The 20,585-nt window shown below is 38.9% G+C and overlaps 1 protein-coding gene across 1 annotated transcript in view; it reads right to left on the bottom strand.

The window, feature by feature from the left end:
- LOC117294827 (protein RRP5 homolog) overlaps positions 1 to 20,585 on the bottom strand; it is a 43,857-nt gene that overhangs the window by 1,569 nt on the left and 21,703 nt on the right. The window contains exons 18-34 of the mRNA XM_033777363.1: positions 20,251 to 20,498; positions 19,155 to 19,225; positions 17,966 to 18,202; positions 15,856 to 15,952; positions 14,444 to 14,589; positions 13,078 to 13,177; positions 12,357 to 12,543; positions 11,705 to 11,888; positions 10,290 to 10,469; positions 9,173 to 9,286; positions 8,158 to 8,249; positions 6,595 to 6,695; positions 6,013 to 6,192; positions 5,007 to 5,075; positions 2,042 to 2,226; positions 1,263 to 1,431; positions 106 to 259 (exon numbers count right to left, since the gene is read on the bottom strand). Coding sequence (XP_033633254.1) covers positions 106 to 259; positions 1,263 to 1,431; positions 2,042 to 2,226; positions 5,007 to 5,075; positions 6,013 to 6,192; positions 6,595 to 6,695; positions 8,158 to 8,249; positions 9,173 to 9,286; positions 10,290 to 10,469; positions 11,705 to 11,888; positions 12,357 to 12,543; positions 13,078 to 13,177; positions 14,444 to 14,589; positions 15,856 to 15,952; positions 17,966 to 18,202; positions 19,155 to 19,225; positions 20,251 to 20,498 — 2,514 coding nt within the window. The remainder of the gene's footprint in view (positions 1 to 105; positions 260 to 1,262; positions 1,432 to 2,041; positions 2,227 to 5,006; positions 5,076 to 6,012; positions 6,193 to 6,594; positions 6,696 to 8,157; positions 8,250 to 9,172; positions 9,287 to 10,289; positions 10,470 to 11,704; positions 11,889 to 12,356; positions 12,544 to 13,077; positions 13,178 to 14,443; positions 14,590 to 15,855; positions 15,953 to 17,965; positions 18,203 to 19,154; positions 19,226 to 20,250; positions 20,499 to 20,585) is intronic.

The following is a 20,585-nucleotide window of genomic DNA, read 5'->3' as shown; positions in this document are numbered from 1 at the left end:
TTTATTCATCTCACTCTCCAACTGATATATAAATCAACAACAGTACAGTCCAAAACATAAATCGTTTAAGTTGAACTTGTGTTTGATGAGTACAGTGAAACTTACGCTCTTTTTGTGTTAGACTTTTGAAACTTCTCTGCATAAGTTTGTGGGCTGCACCGTGACGTCCGCTCTTCATCAGAAAGTAACCATAGCTGATCCAGACATCTTTATTGAAGTTAAATCGCTTCACCATCGTATTGTACAACTGCTCTGCTTGCTGAAACAACAAATGCATTAAAAAATGTACAAATTAATTCCACACTTAGCAATGTTTTTTTAACGCAGCGAAAAACTGCAACACCAGGATTTGAAACACCATTCATCCACAACTTATTTAAATTTAATTGTTGTGTTGTTGTTGTTTTTCCCGCTGTTTGTATTTTGTCGGTCATTTTGGACAATGTAATCTTGCTGTATTTTGCTTATCTCTTTTTAGCTTAATGTTTTTTTAATTCTGTACAGCGTTTTTAGATTTTTTTTTTTTAAGGAAGACGCTTTATTCAAAATAAATTATATTATTATTGTTTAGCACCAATAGTAAATTCAGACAGTAGACAGTGTAATAGAGGTCTTTGTATTCTTGTAAAAAGTCTGTATATTTGTTGTTTTTAGTACTTTGCTACGCCCGTTCGGTGTAAATAAAAACCAATACAAGATTCTTGCAGCAATAAGTGCTACTCACAATGCAGGAGGGAGAGCCATTGCTGACTAAACAGTCTAAAACTAGGTTTGAGTAGGTATTTGATGAAAGGACGGTATTTCAACCTCTTGATAGCCCCTAGGGTTCAGATTTAGCAACGCTTTCAAGGGCAGTGTCCTCAGAAGTGTATCACAGAGCAGGAACTTGCTTTAGCTGTGGGTGATTTTCTTCATAAGGCTGACCTAAAAGGTCTGAAATTTCTTTTCTTTGTACGGGTTTAGGCAGGAACAGAGTTGATGTTATGTGACAATCAAAAAAGAGATATGGGTAAATACAGCTATGAAAGTAATAATAAAATTGGAAAAATTTCTGACTTATCATGAGTCTAAAGGCCGAGTCACACTGCAGCGATAACGAAAACGATAACGATCACGACGCAGAGAGAACGCATTGTATTGGTTGAATTGCTCCACGCAGGATATGTACATGCTCATTCAACCAATAGTATGCGTCTCTTTGCATCGTTATCGTTATCGTTATCGTATCGCTGCAGTGGGACCGGGCCTTTAGTGCCACTCACCTCGAGTTTCTCTGTGCGGACGTAGATGTTGACCATATTCTGGAAGACTTTGATTGGTTCACAGTGCTTTAGCGCCCTCTCAAACACCTTGAGTAGAGACTCTTCCGTTCCGTATAGATTCTCAAGATTCAAGAATGACACCCACACATTCAGCTTCTCAGACTCCTCTCTAAATAATATCAAGAATAAAACTTTGGAATGTTAGTGGTTGCTCAAACACTCTTGAGATGAAGATGATTTTGTTTTCGCTTCTTAAGGGATGTTGGTCTTTATTGCAGAGCTGCAAACATTTGCATCTTGCAGTCCGGGAGATAGTGCATCAGTTGGGGAGATATAAAGAACTACATTTAACAAAATAGGGAATAAGTTTCCTTAAGTAGGGCGATTTCCAAAATTGTTCAGCAGATCATGGAAAGGTTGGGTTATTTTCAGGGAAACTTCTGCAGAATCGAGGGCAGTTGTCAGCTGTGTTAAAGCAATACCTCTACATTAATTTGTCTAGTCCAGCCTCTTTTTTTTTAGTGGTACTCATATCTTTTGCAGTTGCATAAATAAATAAAGCTTGGCATTTCACTGAGATGTAAAAAATTCTTTAGAACAAAGGTGATTACATGTAGATTCCCAAAGCAGAATCCCAAAGCAGAAATCAAACAGTTTCAACTTGTCGCTACAAATGAATTCAGACAAAGCTCTGTAATGCTGGAAGTATTCAAAGGAAATTCTGGTAGAATTTGAACCCCAAACTTTCTTCTTCTTTTTTTGCTAATAAAGATACTGACCTGAAGCTCATAGTTTTAAGAGCTCTCTCAGCCACTGCTCTAGCTTTGTCAATCTCGGCTGACTGAAGGTAGAAGGCCATGTAACGAATCCATACCAGGGAGGAGTTTGGAGAACTCAGAACGAGACGATCGTATTCATCGGACGTCTGCGGTGTTTTGTCTTCATCCATCAATTCACACTCCGTCTGACAACAAATTGATTTAATAGATGTTAAAATTGCACAGGAATAAAGAATGTAACTTGGTTATACCCTTACACCGATGTGTGTAAGCACTGTATACTTAGTACTTTCCCCTTACACCGATGTGTGTAAGCACTGTATACTCAGTACTTCCCCCTTACACCGATGTGTGCTAGCACTGTATACTTAGTACTTTCCCCTTACACCGATGTGTGTAAGCACTGTATACTCAGTACTTTCCCCTTACACCGATGTGTGTTAGCACTGTATACTCAGTACTTTCCCCTTACACCGATGTGTGCTAGCACTGTATACTTAGTACTTTCCCCTTACACCGATGTGTGTTAGCACTGTATACTCAGTACTTTCCCCTTACACCGATGTGTGTAAGCACTGTATACTCAGTACTTTCCCCTTACACCGATGTGTGTAAGCACTGTATACTCAGTACTTTCCCCTTACACCGATGTGTGCTAGCACTGTATACTTAGTACTTTCCCCTTACACCGATGTGTGTAAGCACTGTATACTCAGTACTTTCCCCTTACACCGATGTGTGCTAGCACTGTATACTTAGTACTTTCCCCTTACACCAATGTGTGTAAGCACTGTATACTCAGTACTTTCCCCTTACACCGATGTGTGTTAGCACTGTATACTCAGTACTTTCCCCTTACACCGATGTGTGCTAGCACTGTATACTTAGTACTTTCCCCTTACACCGATGTGTGTTAGCACTGTATACTCAGTACTTTCCCCTTACACCGATGTGTGTAAGCACTGTATACTCAGTACTTTCCCCTTACACCGATGTGTGTAAGCACTGTATACTCAGTACTTTCCCCATACACCGATGTGTGTAAAGCACTGTATACTCAGTACTTTACCCTTTCACCGATGTGTGGTAGCACTGTATACTCAGTACTTTCCCCATACATCGATGTGTGTTAGCACTGTATACTTAGTACTTTCCCCATACACCGATGTGTGTAAGCACTGTATACTCAGTACTTTCCCCATACACCGATGTGTGTAAGCACTGTATACTCAGTACTTTACCCTTTCACCGATGTGTGGTAGCACTGTATACTCAGTACTTTCCCCATACACCGATGTGTGTAAGCACTGTATACTCAGTACTTTCCCCATACACCGATGTGTGTAAAGCACTGTATACTCAGTACTTTACCCTTTCACCGATGTGTGGTAGCACTGTATACTCAGTACTTTCCCCATACATCGATGTGTGTTAGCACTGTATACTTAGTACTTTCCCCATACACCGATGTGTGTAAGCACTGTATACTCAGTACTTTCCCCATACACCGATGTGTGTAAGCACTGTATACTCAGTACTTTCCCCTTACACCGATGTGTGTAAAGCACTGTATACTCAGTACTTTACCCTTTCACCGATGTGTGGTAGCACTGTATACTCAGTACTTTCCCCATACATCGATGTGTGTTAGCACTGTATACTTAGTACTTTCCCCATACACCGATGTGTGTAAGCACTGTATACTCAGTACTTTCCCCATACACCGATGTGTGTAAGCACTGTATACTCAGTACTTTACCCTTTCACCGATGTGTGGTAGCACTGTATACTCAGTACTTTCCCCTTACACCGATGTGTGTAAGCACTGTATACTTAGTACTTTCCCCTTACACCGATGTGTGTAAGCACTGTATACTCAGTACTTTCCCCTTACACCGATGTGTGTAAAGCACTGTATACTCAGTACTTTACCCTTTCACCGATGTGTGGTAGCACTGTATACTCAGTACTTTCCCCATACATCGATGTGTGTTAGCACTGTATACTTAGTACTTTCCCCATACACCGATGTGTGTAAGCACTGTATACTCAGTACTTTCCCCATACACCGATGTGTGTAAGCACTGTATACTCAGTACTTTACCCTTTCACCGATGTGTGGTAGCACTGTATACTCAGTACTTTCCCCTTACACCGATGTGTGTAAGCACTGTATACTTAGTACTTTCCCCTTACACCGATGTGTGTAAGCACTGTATCCTCAGTACTTTCCCCTTACACCGATGTGTGTAAGCACTGTATACTCAGTACTTTCCCCTTACACCGATGTGTGTAGCACTGTATACTTAGTACTTTCCCCTTACACCGATGTGTGTTAGCACTGTATACTCAGTACTTTCCCCTTACACCGATGTGTGTAAGCACTGTATACTCAGTACTTTCCCCTTACACCGATGTGTGTTAGCACTGTATACTCAGTACTTTCCCCTTACACCGATGTGTGTAGCACTGTATACTTAGTACTTTCCCCTTACACCGATGTGTGTAAGCACTGTATACTCAGTACTTTCCCCTAACACCGATGTGTGTAAGCACTGTATACTCAGTACTTTCCCCTTACACCGATGTGTGTAAGCACTGTATACTCAGTACTTTCCCCTTACACCGATGTGTGTAAGCACTGTATTGATTGAGTTCTGAGAAGGAAAAAAAACCAGGCATTTTTACTTGGTGGGATTCGTTATATTTGCACCGTAGAACAACAAAGTCTTCTTTGTACAATGTATATAAGTTAATCCTATGGAATAAGAACTGTATACTCAGTAACTTGCCAAGTCACGAGAGAGATGAATCTAACAGTGCTTTGTCAAATTGTGACCCATATCTGTACTAATCATTTATGCAGGAAGTCCGGGCTCTGTGGCTCAAGTGTAAATATTTGGCTTTACATCAAGATGGAGGGACAAAAAAAATTATTCAAAATTATTTTTAAAAGATCACATACCTTGAAGAGAAGCTCTTCTTCTGCCTTTTCTATGGCTTCCTTCTCCTTCTTGCTTTTGACCTGAGAAGGCTAAGAGAGACGTCAACCAAGAAAAAACTTAAATCACCAAACAGAACCCTCACGTTGTGATACAAGGGGGGTAACGACTGTAAAGGGGTAACCCTGTTTCAGCCCAAGGGGAAGGTGGCAACGGCCTCTGGAAAAAAATTATTGTAGCCCACACCTTGAAGTGGCCTTCAGGCCTTGTGTGACTAGCACTTGAATAAAAATAAAAAAATAAATAAAAAATATAAAAAATTCCAAGTGCAAAAAACAACAAAAGTATTGACTTAAATCAGAGAATCCTTTTTTCATTCTGAAAACAGAAAATATACACCGATGAGTAAAATGTCAATAGAAGTTCAATTAAATCACATCTATTTTCTATGTAATGACAGTTCTGCTGGGAAAAAATATTTTTTAAATATAAAATTTGTGTCACCTTGAACAACAATAACCTCCCTTCCCCACTCTTATGACACTCAACACCAACAAGTTTGGACTCAGGTTAGATTAGTATACTTGGCCAAGTGGTGAGGCAAACCTTTTCAATATTTCAAGCATTGACAACATCAAAGTTTTAATTTTTATTTGGGCTTTCTCTCGGTTCACAACACAAGAAAACCCACTCTAATAATAACAACAATAAAATTGAACCTTTTTAGTGCGGCATGTCTGCCAGGAATAATAATAATAATAGTAATGAAGACTTGTTTTGAGCACATATCCACCTTGCTGGGTATTCAAGGCCCAGGCTGGCGATCAAGAATGACACTCCTGTTACAAAAACAAGAACTCTGCTACACACAAAGAAAAGCAGAGGCCAAAGCTATGATTTCCAAAATAGATATGTTTTGAGATTTAGGTGGGACGCTGTTCCAAAGAGATGACCCGGCATGTGAAACTAAAAGATATAAGATTGAATGAACATCACGCCACAGATCGAACCAATTTCTTGAATTCTTACCTCTTTGACAACTGTCTCCTCCTCTTCCACATCACTTTCCTCGCTGCTGGATTCCTCCTCGTTGCGGAGTACTGTCTTCTTACTCTTCTTGGCATCTGGTGCATGACTACTATCCCAACTAAATCCAGAGTCAACGTTGAGTCGAGCAACTGGAGCGCCCTCTCTTGGTTTCTGTATCACCTAAAATTAAGAAAAAAATCACACAAAATTATGGTTTGAATCTGAACTGGACGGAAAATTCACTCAAGATTTTGCTCTCGGACAAACATACTTCAAGCTGCAGTTTGGAATTGATCAAATGCATGACTCAGATCTTGCAGGTACCCATTTGTACATTTGGGTGTAGGGAAACAAGTTATGGTGAAATTTTATTTCACCAACAGGCTTTGTGCTTAATCTTTTTTAAAAGTAGCTGACGACGCTAGTTAACTGTGTTTTTGTCACTTGCCCCTAGAAAGTTTTATAAGCCGAGATTTTGAACATGTGCACTTTAACCAATATGTAAATTCCTAACTTGAACCAATACTTGGCACGGGTTGGAGGGGTGGGGGGGGGGGGGTAGGTGGACGAGTTGAAACTAACCTCTACTTCCGTGTCACTCAATGTTTCTGGTTCTTCTAATCCGCTATCAATGTCCTCCTCTCCTTCCGATATGTTTCGTTTCCTCTTCAGATTCTTCTTTCCTGTAAATAAAAATAAATAAAAAATAAACCCACAATTTTTAATAACATTCGAACATTGCTAGACCTTATCATGCTGTTTTTTTCTTTTGTATTTTGCCTGTATATTGTAATACTTTTCATAAATGTTTATATAAAATGTTCAAAGTATTTTTGTATAAATGGTAAATTTTTAGTGTGTATTTTTATATAACGCATTTTTAGACACGCTATTATAAAACCAAAACGCATTTCATTGTACAAATATTTGTTTTTTTGCAAGTGACAATAAAACATTATTCATATTCATAACATGATGTTACATAATATACCTGACACAAATGACATCATTTGAGCAGAGAGCCCTCTACGAGAGGTCAAAAGAAGGTTGCTCATTGGCCCATTATTTTACCTCTAAGATGGCAGCATGATGTCAATAGGCACATTCACAATTATGAGTACCCTTTTTGTTACAAAGACACCAAATGAACAACAGACAACTGTTGAGTAACTCTATGCAGATCTTGTATTCGACAAACTCTTTATTCATCATTGACGCAAAATTGTTAAAGGAACACGTTGCCTTGCATCGGTTAAGTTGGTCTTAGAAAAGCATTTGTTTGTTATAAAATGCATATGGTTAGAAAGATGTTTTAAAAGTAGAATACAATAATCCACACACATTTGCCTCGAAATTGTGTGGTTTTCCTTTTACTTTGGGAACTAACATGGGCGGCCATTTATGGGACTCAAAATTTTGACTCCCATCATTGGTCCACTGTGGTTTTCGACGAGGTAAAAGGAAAACCATGCAATTTCGAGTGATACTTGTGTGGATCATTATGTTCTACTTTTAAAACATCTTTCTAATCAATGCATTTTATAACAAACTGTTACCAACGCTTTTCAAAGACCAACTCGACCGATCCAAGGCAACGGGTACCTTTAACTGATTATACAAATAACATTAAAGCCATTGGACCCTTTCGGTTCAGAAAAAAAAATAAAAGTACACAAATAACTTACAGGGTTTACAGAAGGCAATGGTGAAAGACTTCTCTTGAAATATTATTCCATGAAATGCTTTACTTTTGAGAAAACAGCAAAACAATATAAATTCTCGTTAACGAGAATTACGGATTTATTTTAAACACATGTCATGACACGGCGAAACGCGCGGAAACAAGGGTGGGTTTTTCCGTTATTTTCTCCCGACTCCGATGACCGATTGAGCCTAAATTTCCACAGGTTTGTTATTTGATATAGAAGATGTGGTACACAAAGTGTGGGCCTTGGACAACACTGTTTACCGAAAGGGTCCAATGGCTTTAAGATAACAGCTACATCGGTGGTTTCAAACTGCTGTTCATAAAATGGACACCCAAAAAATACGTAGCCGTGACGGCTGTGCACCAATGCACAGGATGAATACACTGGGCTGAATTATTGGATCATATCTTGTGTCTGGATTTAAATATAAACTTACTTGTCACTCTGAGTTTGGCAGGAACCGGATCTTCGGCGCCAGTGGCAGTGCTCGCTGAAGAGAGCTCAATCTTTCCTGACTTCTTATTAACGCTACCAGAAAAGTAAACAATAATACACTCAATAAGAAATGTTGTTACATTCGCACTTCTGGTTCATCAAAGGGTTTTGTATAAAAATAACATCAAACCCCTCCTTAAAAAACTGGCCTCATTCCCCCAAAATAAATCTCAGCGCAGAATCTTGCTCTCTCTCTCTCATTAGATTCAAGTCAGTTTTTTATAGAGACAGATTGAAATTCCATTTGTTTCAAATAGCTTTTCAGTAGTTGTTTTCATCTTTTTTTCCCCATGACCCTTGCAATTCTAGAGCAGTGTCTTACCAACTAAACTACCGAGATTGCTAGAGGCAGTTGGAATCCTTTGTTTTGGCAGCGGGTACCTCAACAATATAATAGATGTTAATTTTGCATCGAGGATAAAGAATACATCAAGCTTGGAGACGTTTGTAGCCATGAGTTAATACCAAGAACATGCAACGATTTAGGATAAAGCTACTGCCGAGGCAGTAGACTTCAGACCTCTTTATCGAAGCAACTCTCTATTAAAGGCACCAGACACTATTGGTAGTTACTCAAAATAATTGTTAGCATAAAATCTTACTTTGTAACAAGCAATGGAGAGCTGTTGATAGTATAAATAATTGTGAGAAACGGCTCCCTCTGAAGTAACGTAGTTTTTGAGAAAGAAGTAATTTCTCACTCAAATATTTGAATGGAATTCGAGACCTCAGCTGAGGTGTCGAATTCAAGCATCTGAAAGCACAAAACTTGTGTGACAAGGGTGTTTTTTCTTTCATTATTCTCTCGTAACTTCGACGAACAATTGAGCTCAAATTTTAATAGGTTTGTTATTTTATGCATATGTTGAGATACACCAAGTGAGAAGACTGGTCTATGACAATTACCAATAGTGTCCACTGTCTTTAAGACATAAATTATTACTAGATTCTCTCACCTTAACACTGCAACAGTAAGAAGCATTCCTGTTGGAAACAGAGGTCCTGGATCCTTGACAAAAGATTCCGACAAGTTCTTCATTTGGATTCGACCAAAAACTTTTCGTGATAAACTGCCAACAAGAAAAACAGAAACATTTTGAAGGACAGAGCATTTCAAGAAAACATGTTCTTTCCCTGTCTGTTCAGACCCTCTATGCCAACTGTGGACTGTAAAAGCAAAAAGCTGAAATATGAAATTGCAATTATTCATTCAGTAACATTTATTTCAATGCAAAAATTACAATATTGCATATTTATGTTGAAACTACAAAAGCAATACAGTATGAGGTATGATATAATTATTAGTATAAGGTACACAATAGTTCAATAATAAGCAACAATTTAAAGACAACATTTAGGGATAAGGTTAATAATAATAAGAAGAAATGCTTATTTAGCGCAGTTCAGTACTGCAAGCACTCACAATGCGCTTTACAAAACAAATAAACACATTTATACAAGAGAAAGCAACAAATAAACTAAACAATACAATATTACAAAAAAAGATTGAGAGAACAAGTGAGTTTTGAGATGGGATTTGAAGAGGTCCGGGTTTATCTGGGAACGGAGGGTAGCAGGAAGAGAGTTCCAAAGGGTGGGTGCGCTGAAAGCAAAGGCTCTTTTACCATACGTTTTTGTTCTGTATGGGGGAACTTGTAGGAGAAGCTGTGAAGAGGATCTGAGGGACCTTGTCGGGGTGTATGGCGTTATCAGTTCAGAAATGTAATGAGGGGAGAGACCATGGACAGCATTGAACGTGAGGAGCAGGACTTTGTACTGTATGCGAGCGAGAAGCTTCTGTTCCCTAACCTATGAACAGACAAACATTTAGTATGTTACAACCAATTGATGACCGTGTAGTTTCGAGCAGAGAATATACATGTCGTACATTTATAGACTTTTGTTCAGGCTACTGTACATGTATATCACAGTTTTGTCCATTTTCCCGAGGGCAAAACAAAAAGTGGAAAACAGATTTCGGTAGGAAGAACATCATGCATGAAAAAACTGCAGGACTAGTGTTCCTGCCTCCTCATGGATTGAAAATCAATGACAATAACAAGTTCAACTTACCTGACGAAGACGCCGACCTTTGTGCAGCTGCTCACATATCCTTTAACGATGTCACCGACTGCTAACTCCTCAGCAGAGCGAATGTCCTTGTCAATAACTGCGGCGTGATCCTCCCATGTGTCCGAAGCTCTCAATGATAAAACTGCATTGTCTTTCTTTGGCACTGCCATCACGCAACACCTTTATACAAAATCAACTCTGTAGTATTATTTCCTAGGTTTATAGTTCAGGCTTGTATTCTTCATGTTTGGAGGGGCAAGGGCACCAAGGCATTTTCTTCCTGGTAAAGGGCACCCTTGGGAGGAAATTGTAAATTTGTACTGGAGCATTTCAAGGGCGCCAAGGCAGTGACCAGGGGGCATGGAGGCAATCACCTTAAATGCAGTGGACACTATTGGTAATTACTCGAAATAATATTTAGCATAAAACCTTTCTTGGTAACAAGTAATGGGGAGAGGTTGATGGTATAAAACATTGTAAGAAACAGGTCCCTCTGAAGTGCCATAGTTTTTGAGAAAGACATAATTTTCCACGAATTTGATTTTGAGACCTCAGGTTTAGAACGCGAGGTCTCGAAATCAACCAGGGTGTTTTCTTCTTTCATTATTATCTCGCAACTTTTATGACCGATTGAGCTCAAATTTTCACAGGTTAGTTATTTTATGGGTATATTGAGATACACCAACTATGAAGGCTAGTCTTTGACAAATACTAATAGTGTCCACTGCATTTAATTGCCTACGTTAAGTATCAGGCCTGATAGTTAGCCCTTTTTAGAGACCATAGTGGCTGGAAACAGCTTGTACAAAAAGGCCCATGGCAGCGCAAATGGCTGCAAGATCGGACCTACCTCCACCCCGACAAAACATTCAAAGTAAAGATCGTGGTATCAATTGACATTGTCAAATTTTTTCTATGTTATCATAGTATCTATGGATCACCTATACAAAAGGATGTAGCTTCTTATTTCAAATAAAAAATTCATAAACCAAATGGGAAAATGACTGGGTAAGTTTGAATTAATTTAGGGATACAAATTTGTCAACCTGAAATTCTATAAGTTACATAGTCACTTTTCCCTACAGTTTTTTACCGCTTTACTTTAAGCAACTGTAATATGTGGAGTCAGTGTAGATTTCTCCTTGTTCGTTTGTGGAGTGAAACCTACCATAAAGATAAGTTGATGCAATTGAGTTATAAATGATTATAGCAAGGTCTTTAATATTCTGATACCGCTTTTATTCAATCTCATCCCCAAACTCCTCAAATATTCTTACATTCCTTTATTAGTTTTTCATCTTTGTTGTTAATCATATTCAAAATCAAACATTAAAAGAGACACCAAACGAGCACGTGCTCGCGCTCTGATTCCTTTTTAGATCACTACACAACAAATTGAAGAGTTGGCTTCCTACCTGACACACTGTTTCTTCTTGAATCCCGCCAAAGGATCTTTGATGAAGCGGTCTCTAAGGTCAGTGAGAGACACCCTGCCGTGATGACAGAAGGGAAGCTGAATGACCAGACCCACTCCGGGGATGATTCGAGTTATAAATCCATTCAGGATCATTCCAGGGGTCAACTCAGACGAGCCAGTACCTACGGGAAAATGATGATAAGTGTTGATAAGTAACAATCATCATAATCATAGAATATTTTTCTAAGAACAAAAACATTGATTCTTACACAAAAACGGTCCGTGCAAAAATCCTTGTGCTGATTTTCGGTACCTCATTGAGACCAAACAGAAGACAAAAAGGGACAATAAAAGGGCTCGATTCTAAAAACTTGGTGTCGGGTGCTCCACAAGGCAAATTATTTAGTGGAGGCTTACCGTAATAAATTTCAAACTCGCGTATTTTAGGGATACAAAGGTTTTGCACTGACAATAAAATTTTTCTTCGGGTAAGGTTTGTGGTTTAATACCATGCACATGAATCTCTTATGCTAGATTTTGTTATGGAGAATTCAAACGAGCGATTTATTAACATGGCGTAACTGCAAACCTTACTAAATGTCAAATCCTACTCAAACTTGAATAAATATATTAACAGTTCAAAAACTCACCAACAAATGTTAGTTCTAAAACCTTATGTGTCATGTCAATTTTGACCACTTTGGCTTTTCTGACCGCTCCTGGTTTGAATAACTTAGCCGGTTTCTGCACTTCACTCAAGCTCTTGGACAGATTTAACTGGAAAATCTTGCCTTGCAGGGTACCAGTCACAGCCACCCACAACACATTCTGTACATACTGTGAAAACAAAACAATTTTAAATGAATTTTAATTTCCATTTAGTGGCGGTAAAAATGAGAAAACTACTTGACACTTTTGCATGCACACTTATTAAAAACGCTTGTATGGCGCTTGTAGGCCGCTTTATGCTTGTCAAATAGCAAGTTTTTCTAACGCAATTCCATTTCAAACGAATCATGTTTGTACATAGTCAGCCTAAAAACTGCATTAAAATCATTCCTTAAACCATCTCAGCTCCCTTGGGAGTATACAGCTCGTGCAGCCAAATATGAGCAACTATCACTATAAGCTAAATCAAACACAAGAACTATCTCTGCCTTCCCCTGGGTGGAGAGAAGTAATTATCGTGAAGTGTCTTGCTCAGGGACACAAGTGTCACGACCAGGACTCAAACCCACACTCTGCTGAACAGAAACACCACAGCTTGAGTTTGGTGCTTTTATCCGCTCAGCCATGACACCCCACAATCACCCCTAGAAACAAGGTTGGGATTCACGATCTGAACACCGAGGGAGATGAGCACTTTCTTACCTTCTGAACCACACAGGTGACAGTCTGTTCAGGCTTGTAGGAAAGTAACTGCTTCTCTAGAGTTAAATCTTCAGTCTTGAAATCGTCATCATCCAATTTGCTGCATAAAAGACACGGATTAAATTATAATAATAAAACTTGTAAAGCGCTGGTATCAAGAAATACTATTCATAAATACCTCAGACAGTTTCGCTATTCCTATTGGTGGAGAGTGCATCACATGGGGGTGTTTAAACCTTTCATAATGACCAGTGTTTATAATCGGTTGTGAGCGGATACTCCGCGCTAGTCTTGGTGCAAGACGTTTCTTGTAACAGGCGATGCGGGTGCTGTCGGTGAGTTGGCCGCGCTGCGTGTGAAAGGAAAACGAGAACGTGTTGCACCAAGACTATGCGCACGAACAGAGCCAGAAACTGTCAGAAATAGGCGTCTCAGTCTTAACAATGCAACACACATACGTTGTACATGTACAAACAGAGCTCAAGCACGTCGTTCTTTAACGGCCATTTAAAACCATGCAGGGTCGTTGCAGTGTGATAAAGGTCGTCGCCGACACGGCAACGACCCTGCCAGTTCTAAACGTTTATTCCCTTATTCACTTCGCTATAGGATCAAGGAAAAATTTAATGGTAGGCTTGACTGAAGAGGTAAGTTTCGCGATTGGATTTGAATGAAAAAACGTCAGGTTGTGAACTAAGGGTGAGATGCAAGCAGTTCCACAGGCGGGGGGCTAAAACTGAGAAACTTCTAGCCCGTAAGGTTACCTGGAAGGTGGAAAGACAAGCAAGTTGGCATCACTTAATATGTTGGATAATCTGAGATTGTTATCCATATTTGATGATTATAGCTATTCCTTGTAATTCTATAACTTCAACTTTTGTGTATATTTTGAGGTTGGTTACTATAAGAAAAAGTGATAATTATAATAATAATGTATTGGTTTTATATTGCGCTCTCTACAGGACCAGCCTGTTTGAGGGCGCATAACAGTAAAAATTGCAAAAGATTAATAAAATTACGTACATTAAGTAAACAGTTTTTAGAAGAGTACACCAGTTAAAAATATAAGCAAAATAGCTTGACAAATTTTACAGCCAAAAATGGATAGCACATCATTGGTTTTAGAAGAGTCTACTTACTGCCTATTTTCTAGTCTTGTGAAAAGAAAACACACAATACAAGCACCTTGTGAAAATGGCATCAAGGAAGCCTTGCTCAAGGACACAGTTGTCGGAACTGACCGAGCCAGGAGTCTAAACCACACTCTATAAATGACAGGACTCAGAGTCCAACACCCCAGATCACTCGGCCATGACACCCGACCCCACATATCAAGAACAAGTGTATACAAAAAAATGCACTATACCTTTGTATTAGTGTCAAATCTACTGCCATCTTAACGCCGTGAGTATGTGTGATCGGGAGGTAGTGGTGATCTTTGACCTGTAGATAACCTATGACCTTTGCTTTTAACTCCTGTCCCACTTTCATTCCTTTAAATGGAGACTTAGTCTGTAAAAGAAAAGTTTTACCAAACATGAAAAAACATCGTTGAGTCACACATTCTAAATTTGCTCATGACAAAAGAAAACTGATTTGTTGGATTTTGTAATAATAATAATAATAATAACCAGTTTTTATATAGTGCTTTTCACACCCGAGGGCTTCTCAAAGCGCTTCCAACATTATTACCCCTGGTGACTAGGCCTTAGATCATTCCGGCAGTGGACACTGTTGGTAATTACTCCAAATAATTATTAGCATAAAACTTTTCTTGGTGACGAGTAATGGGGAGAGGTTGATGGTATAAAACGTTGTGAGAAACGGCTCCATCTGAAGTGGCGTAGTTTTCGAGAAAGAAGAGTTTTCGAGACCTCAGATTTAGAACTTAAGTCTCGAAATCAACCATCCAAACGCACACAACTTCGTGTTACAGGGGTTCTTTTTTTCTTTCATTATTATCTCGCAAGTTCGATGACTGATTGAGCTAAAATTTTCACAGGTTTGTTGTCTTATGCATATGTTGAGATACACCAACTGTGAAGGCTAGTCTTTGACAGACCAATAGTGTTCACTGCCTTTAAACCATCTCAGCTCCCTGGGGAGTATACAACCTGTGCAACAATTATGCGCTACTCGGACAAATCAATCACAAGAACCATCTCTGCCCTCACAGGTACCCTTTTACCCCTGGGTGGAGGGAAACATGTGAGCAGGATTTGAAACTTTGCATGGTGGAAATACGATATGGAAAGGTTTGCGGTAACACCATGAATTGGGGTGGTTCTGAAAAGAACTGTTGGTTTCAACTCGACATTTCGATCAGTGTGCTCTGATCGTCTTCTGGCGAAAGCATGTAGTTAAAGGAACACGTTGCCTTGGATCGGTCGAGTTGGTCTTTGAAAAGTGTTTGTAACCGTTTGTTATAAAATGCATATGGGTAGAAAGATGTTGTAAAAGTAGAAGACAATGATCCACACAAACATGCCTCGAAATTGCACGGTTTTCCTTTTACCTTGTCGACTAACACGGTCAGCCATTTATGGGAGTCAAATTTTTGACTCCCATAAATGGCCGACCGTGTTAGTTCGCAGAGTAAAGGGAAACCACGCTACTTTGAGGCAAATTTGTGTGCATCATTGTATTCTACTTTTAAAACATGCATTTTATATATAAAAAAAAAACGGTTACAAACAATTTTTATAGACCAACTTGTCCGATCCAATGCAACGTGTTCCTTTAAGTGTCTTGCTCAAGAACACAAGTGTCACGACTCACCGGTTTCATAAAGTGTCTGACTTCTAAAGCGTGCACTCGACCCATGATGACATCATTTACTCGCACATTCATCTGGCATTCAAGGATAGATTTCACCCTAAATAAAAACAACACAAAAAGAGTTGGATCAAATATTTTATAAAATACATCAATGTTACTTCGTCAGGATGGATTTTCTTGTCTAGATTGCAAGTTCATCAGTACCAATCATACAGAGAAATATTTCCATCCAAATAGTTTACTGATTCTAAAGTTCATACCAGTACCAATCCTCCAGAGAAATATTTCCATCTGAAAGCTCAGTCATTCTGAAGTTCATACCAGTACCAATCCTCCAGAGAAATATTTCCATCTGAAAGCTCACAGATTCTAAAGTTCATACCAGTACCACGGTTCCCCACAAACGCTTACTCACCAAATTACATCACCTCGGAATCAGAAATAGTATAACAAACTGGAGCAATTGTTTTCTAACTATGCGTCATCAAACTGTCGTCATTGATGGAGAAAAATCCTAAAATTCACCAGTCATTTCAGGAGCTCCTCAGGGGACAGCCTTAGGTCTGTTGTTATTCCTCATGTATATTAACCATGTAAAGCTCTCAGGTATTTGCAGATGATTGCATTTTGCACAGAGAAATAACATCAAATAATGACTATGTCCCTTAACAACAAGACATCAACTCGCTGTGTGAAAGGGAGAAAACCTGGCAAATGAGCTTCAATGCTTCAAAATGTTTTAAAATGCATATGACACATAAAAAGAAGCCAACTACTCATCAAATGGGAGATGCCACTTTACAGGAAGTGATTCAGCAAAAATACTTAGGGGTTGAACTGACAAGAGATTTTTCCTGGTCCAAACACATCAGCCAAGTTACATCTGGGACAAATAAGATTCTTGGCCTCCTTAAGAGAAACTTGAGATGCTGTGATGAAAAGACCAAAGCCACCGCCTACAAGACACTTGTTTGACCTTAATTAGAGTACTGCAGCAGCATATGGGACCCACACAAACAGAACCTCATAGAAGCAGTTGAAAAAGTTCAGCCCAGAGCAGCATGCTTTGTCGCAAATGATTACAGGCGTGAAAGCAGTGTCACCCAGCTTCTACAACAACTTGAGTTGGAACGACTCGACGCTAGACGTTTAAAATCTCGTCTAACTGTAATCTTTAAAGGTCTGGACACTATTGGTTATTACTCAAAATATTTATTTGCATTAAACATTTCTTGGTAACAATTAACAGAGAGCTGTTGATAGTATAAAACATTGTAAGAAGCGGCTCCCTCTGAAGTAACGTAGTTTTCGAGAAAGAAGTAATTTTCCACAAATTTGATTTTGAGACCTCAGAATTCGATTTTGAGGTCTCGAAATCAAGCATCCGGAGGCACACAACTTCGTGTGATAAGGGTGTTTTTCCTTTCATTATTATCTCGCAACTTCGACGATCAATTGAGCTCAAATTTTCACAGGTTTGTTATTTTATGCATATGTTGAGATACACCAAGTGAGAAGACTGGTCTTTGACAGTTACCAATAGTGTTCAGTGTCTTTAAAGAACTATCTTGCTCCATCCAACATAGACCACCTCGAGGTGACGCGGGAGGAAATACTACAACACAGACCATCTAGAAATCAGCCCAGTCAGCACAGTCTTTCAAATCCAGAATTCCTAAAACTCTTATGAACATGCCCCCTGCTCACAAATTTATGAACTCTAGCTGTAAGTTATTACTACTAGCTTCTTGTTCACTTGAGTATGCCTCAAATCCCATACACTTCAGCAAGGTAAAAAACAATTCCATGTGAAAGCTCACTGATCATAAAGTTCATAAACTCACACTGCAGTGGCGATTTGACCTAGTTGTAAGCTTTCTGAAAGCTCACTAATTCTGAAGTTCATATCACTACCAATCCTACAGAGATATATAACTCAATATGAAAGCTCGCTGATCATAAAGTTCATAAACTCACACTGCAGTGGCGGTTTGACCCAGTTGTAAGCTTTCTGAAAGCTCACTAATTCTACAGTTCATACCAGTACCAATCCTACAGAGATATATAACTCCATATGAAAGCTCGCTGATCATAAAGTTCATATACTTACACTGCGGTGACCGTTTGACCCAGTTGTAATCCTTCTGCGTTGATGTCTGCAGATTCTGTCTTCATCTTCCTCTCCTTCCTTGACTCTTTCTTGGGTTCTTTCTTAGCCTGATTCTTGAGTTCCTTCTTGGATGTTTTCTTAGGCACAGCTTTCTCAACAGTCTGCGGCGCCGATGGTTTGGTCGTATTTTTTTTCTGACTGACAAACTGCTCAGTGAACACTCGATTGTTGATGAATCTAAAGAGATATAAAAAAAATCAAGGTCAATCTCCTCTACATCTTTCAAACTCAGCTGATTTTTTGTGCCAAAATCTTTAGGATCGTTACATTTTCTTGGGTTTTAGTCTTTTCTGTTATCGTACTTATAAATCCATCTATTTAAAAAAGAGTTGCTTAAAATAGCTCAAAGTGGTTAGTCTAACAAAATAATGACTCGGCATTCTCAAGCTCCATTTATAAAACTGGGTTAGAAAAGGGTTCATGGTTAAAGGGAAGGTACACGTTTGGTATATACTCAAAACAAATATTAACTTAAAAACTTACTTGGTAACGAGCATTGGAGAACGATGGATAGTATAAAACATTGTGGGAAAGGAGTCCCTCTGAAGTAACGTAGTTTTTAAGAAAGAGGTAATTTCTCACTAAAATAATAAAAGACTTCTAGAAGTCTTTTATTCCTATCTGAAAGAACACAAATTCGTCCAACAAGGGTGTTTTTTCTTTCATCATTTTCTCGCAGCTTCCATGATCGATTTAGCTCAAACTTTTACAGGTTTGTTATGTTATGCATATGTTGAGATACACCAAGTGAGAAAACTGGTCTTTGACAATAACCAAAGGTGTCCACTGTCTTTAAGCGCCTTGCTAATAACAATTCTTTCTGATTGGAAAACAGACTGAAGTAGGAAGAATATCTTACCTGAAAGATATGACAAAAAAGAAGCCATTTAGAGGTACATGTTTGGTGGACACTCATGACCTACTAGATAGAGGACTACTTGTTTTGGGTAAATTTGTCTGAATACACCCAAACCAGATTACTCTCGCTGCGGACCCGTTTATCAAAGTCGCAAAGTGCGTAAACGGAAGCGCAAAGTGTAATCAAAATTCAAATGCACGCAGTCACAGCGCGGATAAACTGGCCTTTACAATGTCCACCATACATCAAAAAGGCTAATGGGAGACTTACCTCTGTTTGATGACGTTGATGGTCTGTCCAACAGCGAGACAATCGTCTCCAACACGAATATCATTCAGATGCTGACAACAACAACAAAATATATAAACACTGGTCATATAACACATTCACTTAAAGGCAGTGGACACTATTGGTAATTACTCAAAATAAGTATTAGCATAAAACCTTTCTTGGAAACAAGTAATGGGGAGAGGTTGATGGTATACAACATTGTGAGAAACGGCTCCCTCTGAAGTGCCATAGTTTTCGAGAAAGAAGTAGTTTTCCATGAATTTGATTTCGAGACCTCAGATATAGAACTTGAGGTCTCGAAATCAACCATCTAAACGCACAAAACTTCGTGTGACAAGTGTGTTTTTTCGATGACCGTTTGAGCTCAAATTTTCACTGGCTTGTTATTTTATGCTGATGTTGAGATACACCGACTGTGAGGGCTAGTCTCTGACAATAACCAATAGTGTCCACTGCCTTTAAGGATTTGTAACAAACATTTCTCTGTGATCTCACCCTTTTTCCTCAAACACTTGACAACTAATGAGGCTGAAATGTCGACAGGTAAATTATACCACATATATCTTCATTCACAGTGAGTAAGGATTCATGTCAAGGCCGAAAACATGATCTAAAAAAGGTATCAAAACCCTTAAAGGCACTGGACACTATTGGTAATAACTCAAAATACTTGTTAGCATAAAACCTTACTTGGTAACAAGCAATGGGGAGCTGTTGATAGTATAAACCATTGTGAGAAACGGCTTCCTCTGAAGTAACAGAGTTTTCGAGAAATATAGTCTATTTCCACAAATTTGAGTTTGAAACCTCAGAATTAGATTTTGTTGACCCAAAATCAAGCATCTGAAAGCACACAACTTCCTGAGACAAGGGTGTTTTTTCTTCTATTATTACCTCACAACTTGGACGACCAATTGAGTTCAAATTTTCACAGGTTTGTTAAGTTGTGCATATGTTCAGATACACCAAGTGAGAATACTGGTCTTTGACAATTACCAAACGTGTCCGATGGTGTCTTTAAATATATCCCATACTTTGTCTAAAAACGCAGATAAATTCTTTTCACTTAGCTCACCCTTCTTCCCGGGATGTACGCTATCCTCCCGCTAGAATTCAAGCAAACCATGACAAAGTCATCCTTCACCATGGCAACAGTTGCTTCCGCAACATCACTGTTTTTGCTCTTCTTGGAGAGCTGTTGTTGAGACACCTTCACGTCCAGATGAATGGTCCGAGGATCCAGGCAAAGTTCAACAAACTTCTCCTTGAGATCGACATTCAGTACGTAGGCGCTGACCTTTGACCCCTCTTCAGCTTCATTTTCTATAATCCAATAAAAGAAAGAATATTTTACATTTATATACTTATCTAAATAATCTAACATCATGGAATTCAGGGTCAAGGGTTAAT

This window comes from Asterias rubens, chromosome 9 (assembly GCF_902459465.1).
Source record: "Asterias rubens chromosome 9, eAstRub1.3, whole genome shotgun sequence".
NCBI classification, from domain to species: Eukaryota; Metazoa; Echinodermata; class Asteroidea; order Forcipulatida; family Asteriidae; genus Asterias; species Asterias rubens.
Note: the sequence above shows the minus strand (reverse complement) of the source record. Positions and strands in the feature narration are given on the sequence as shown.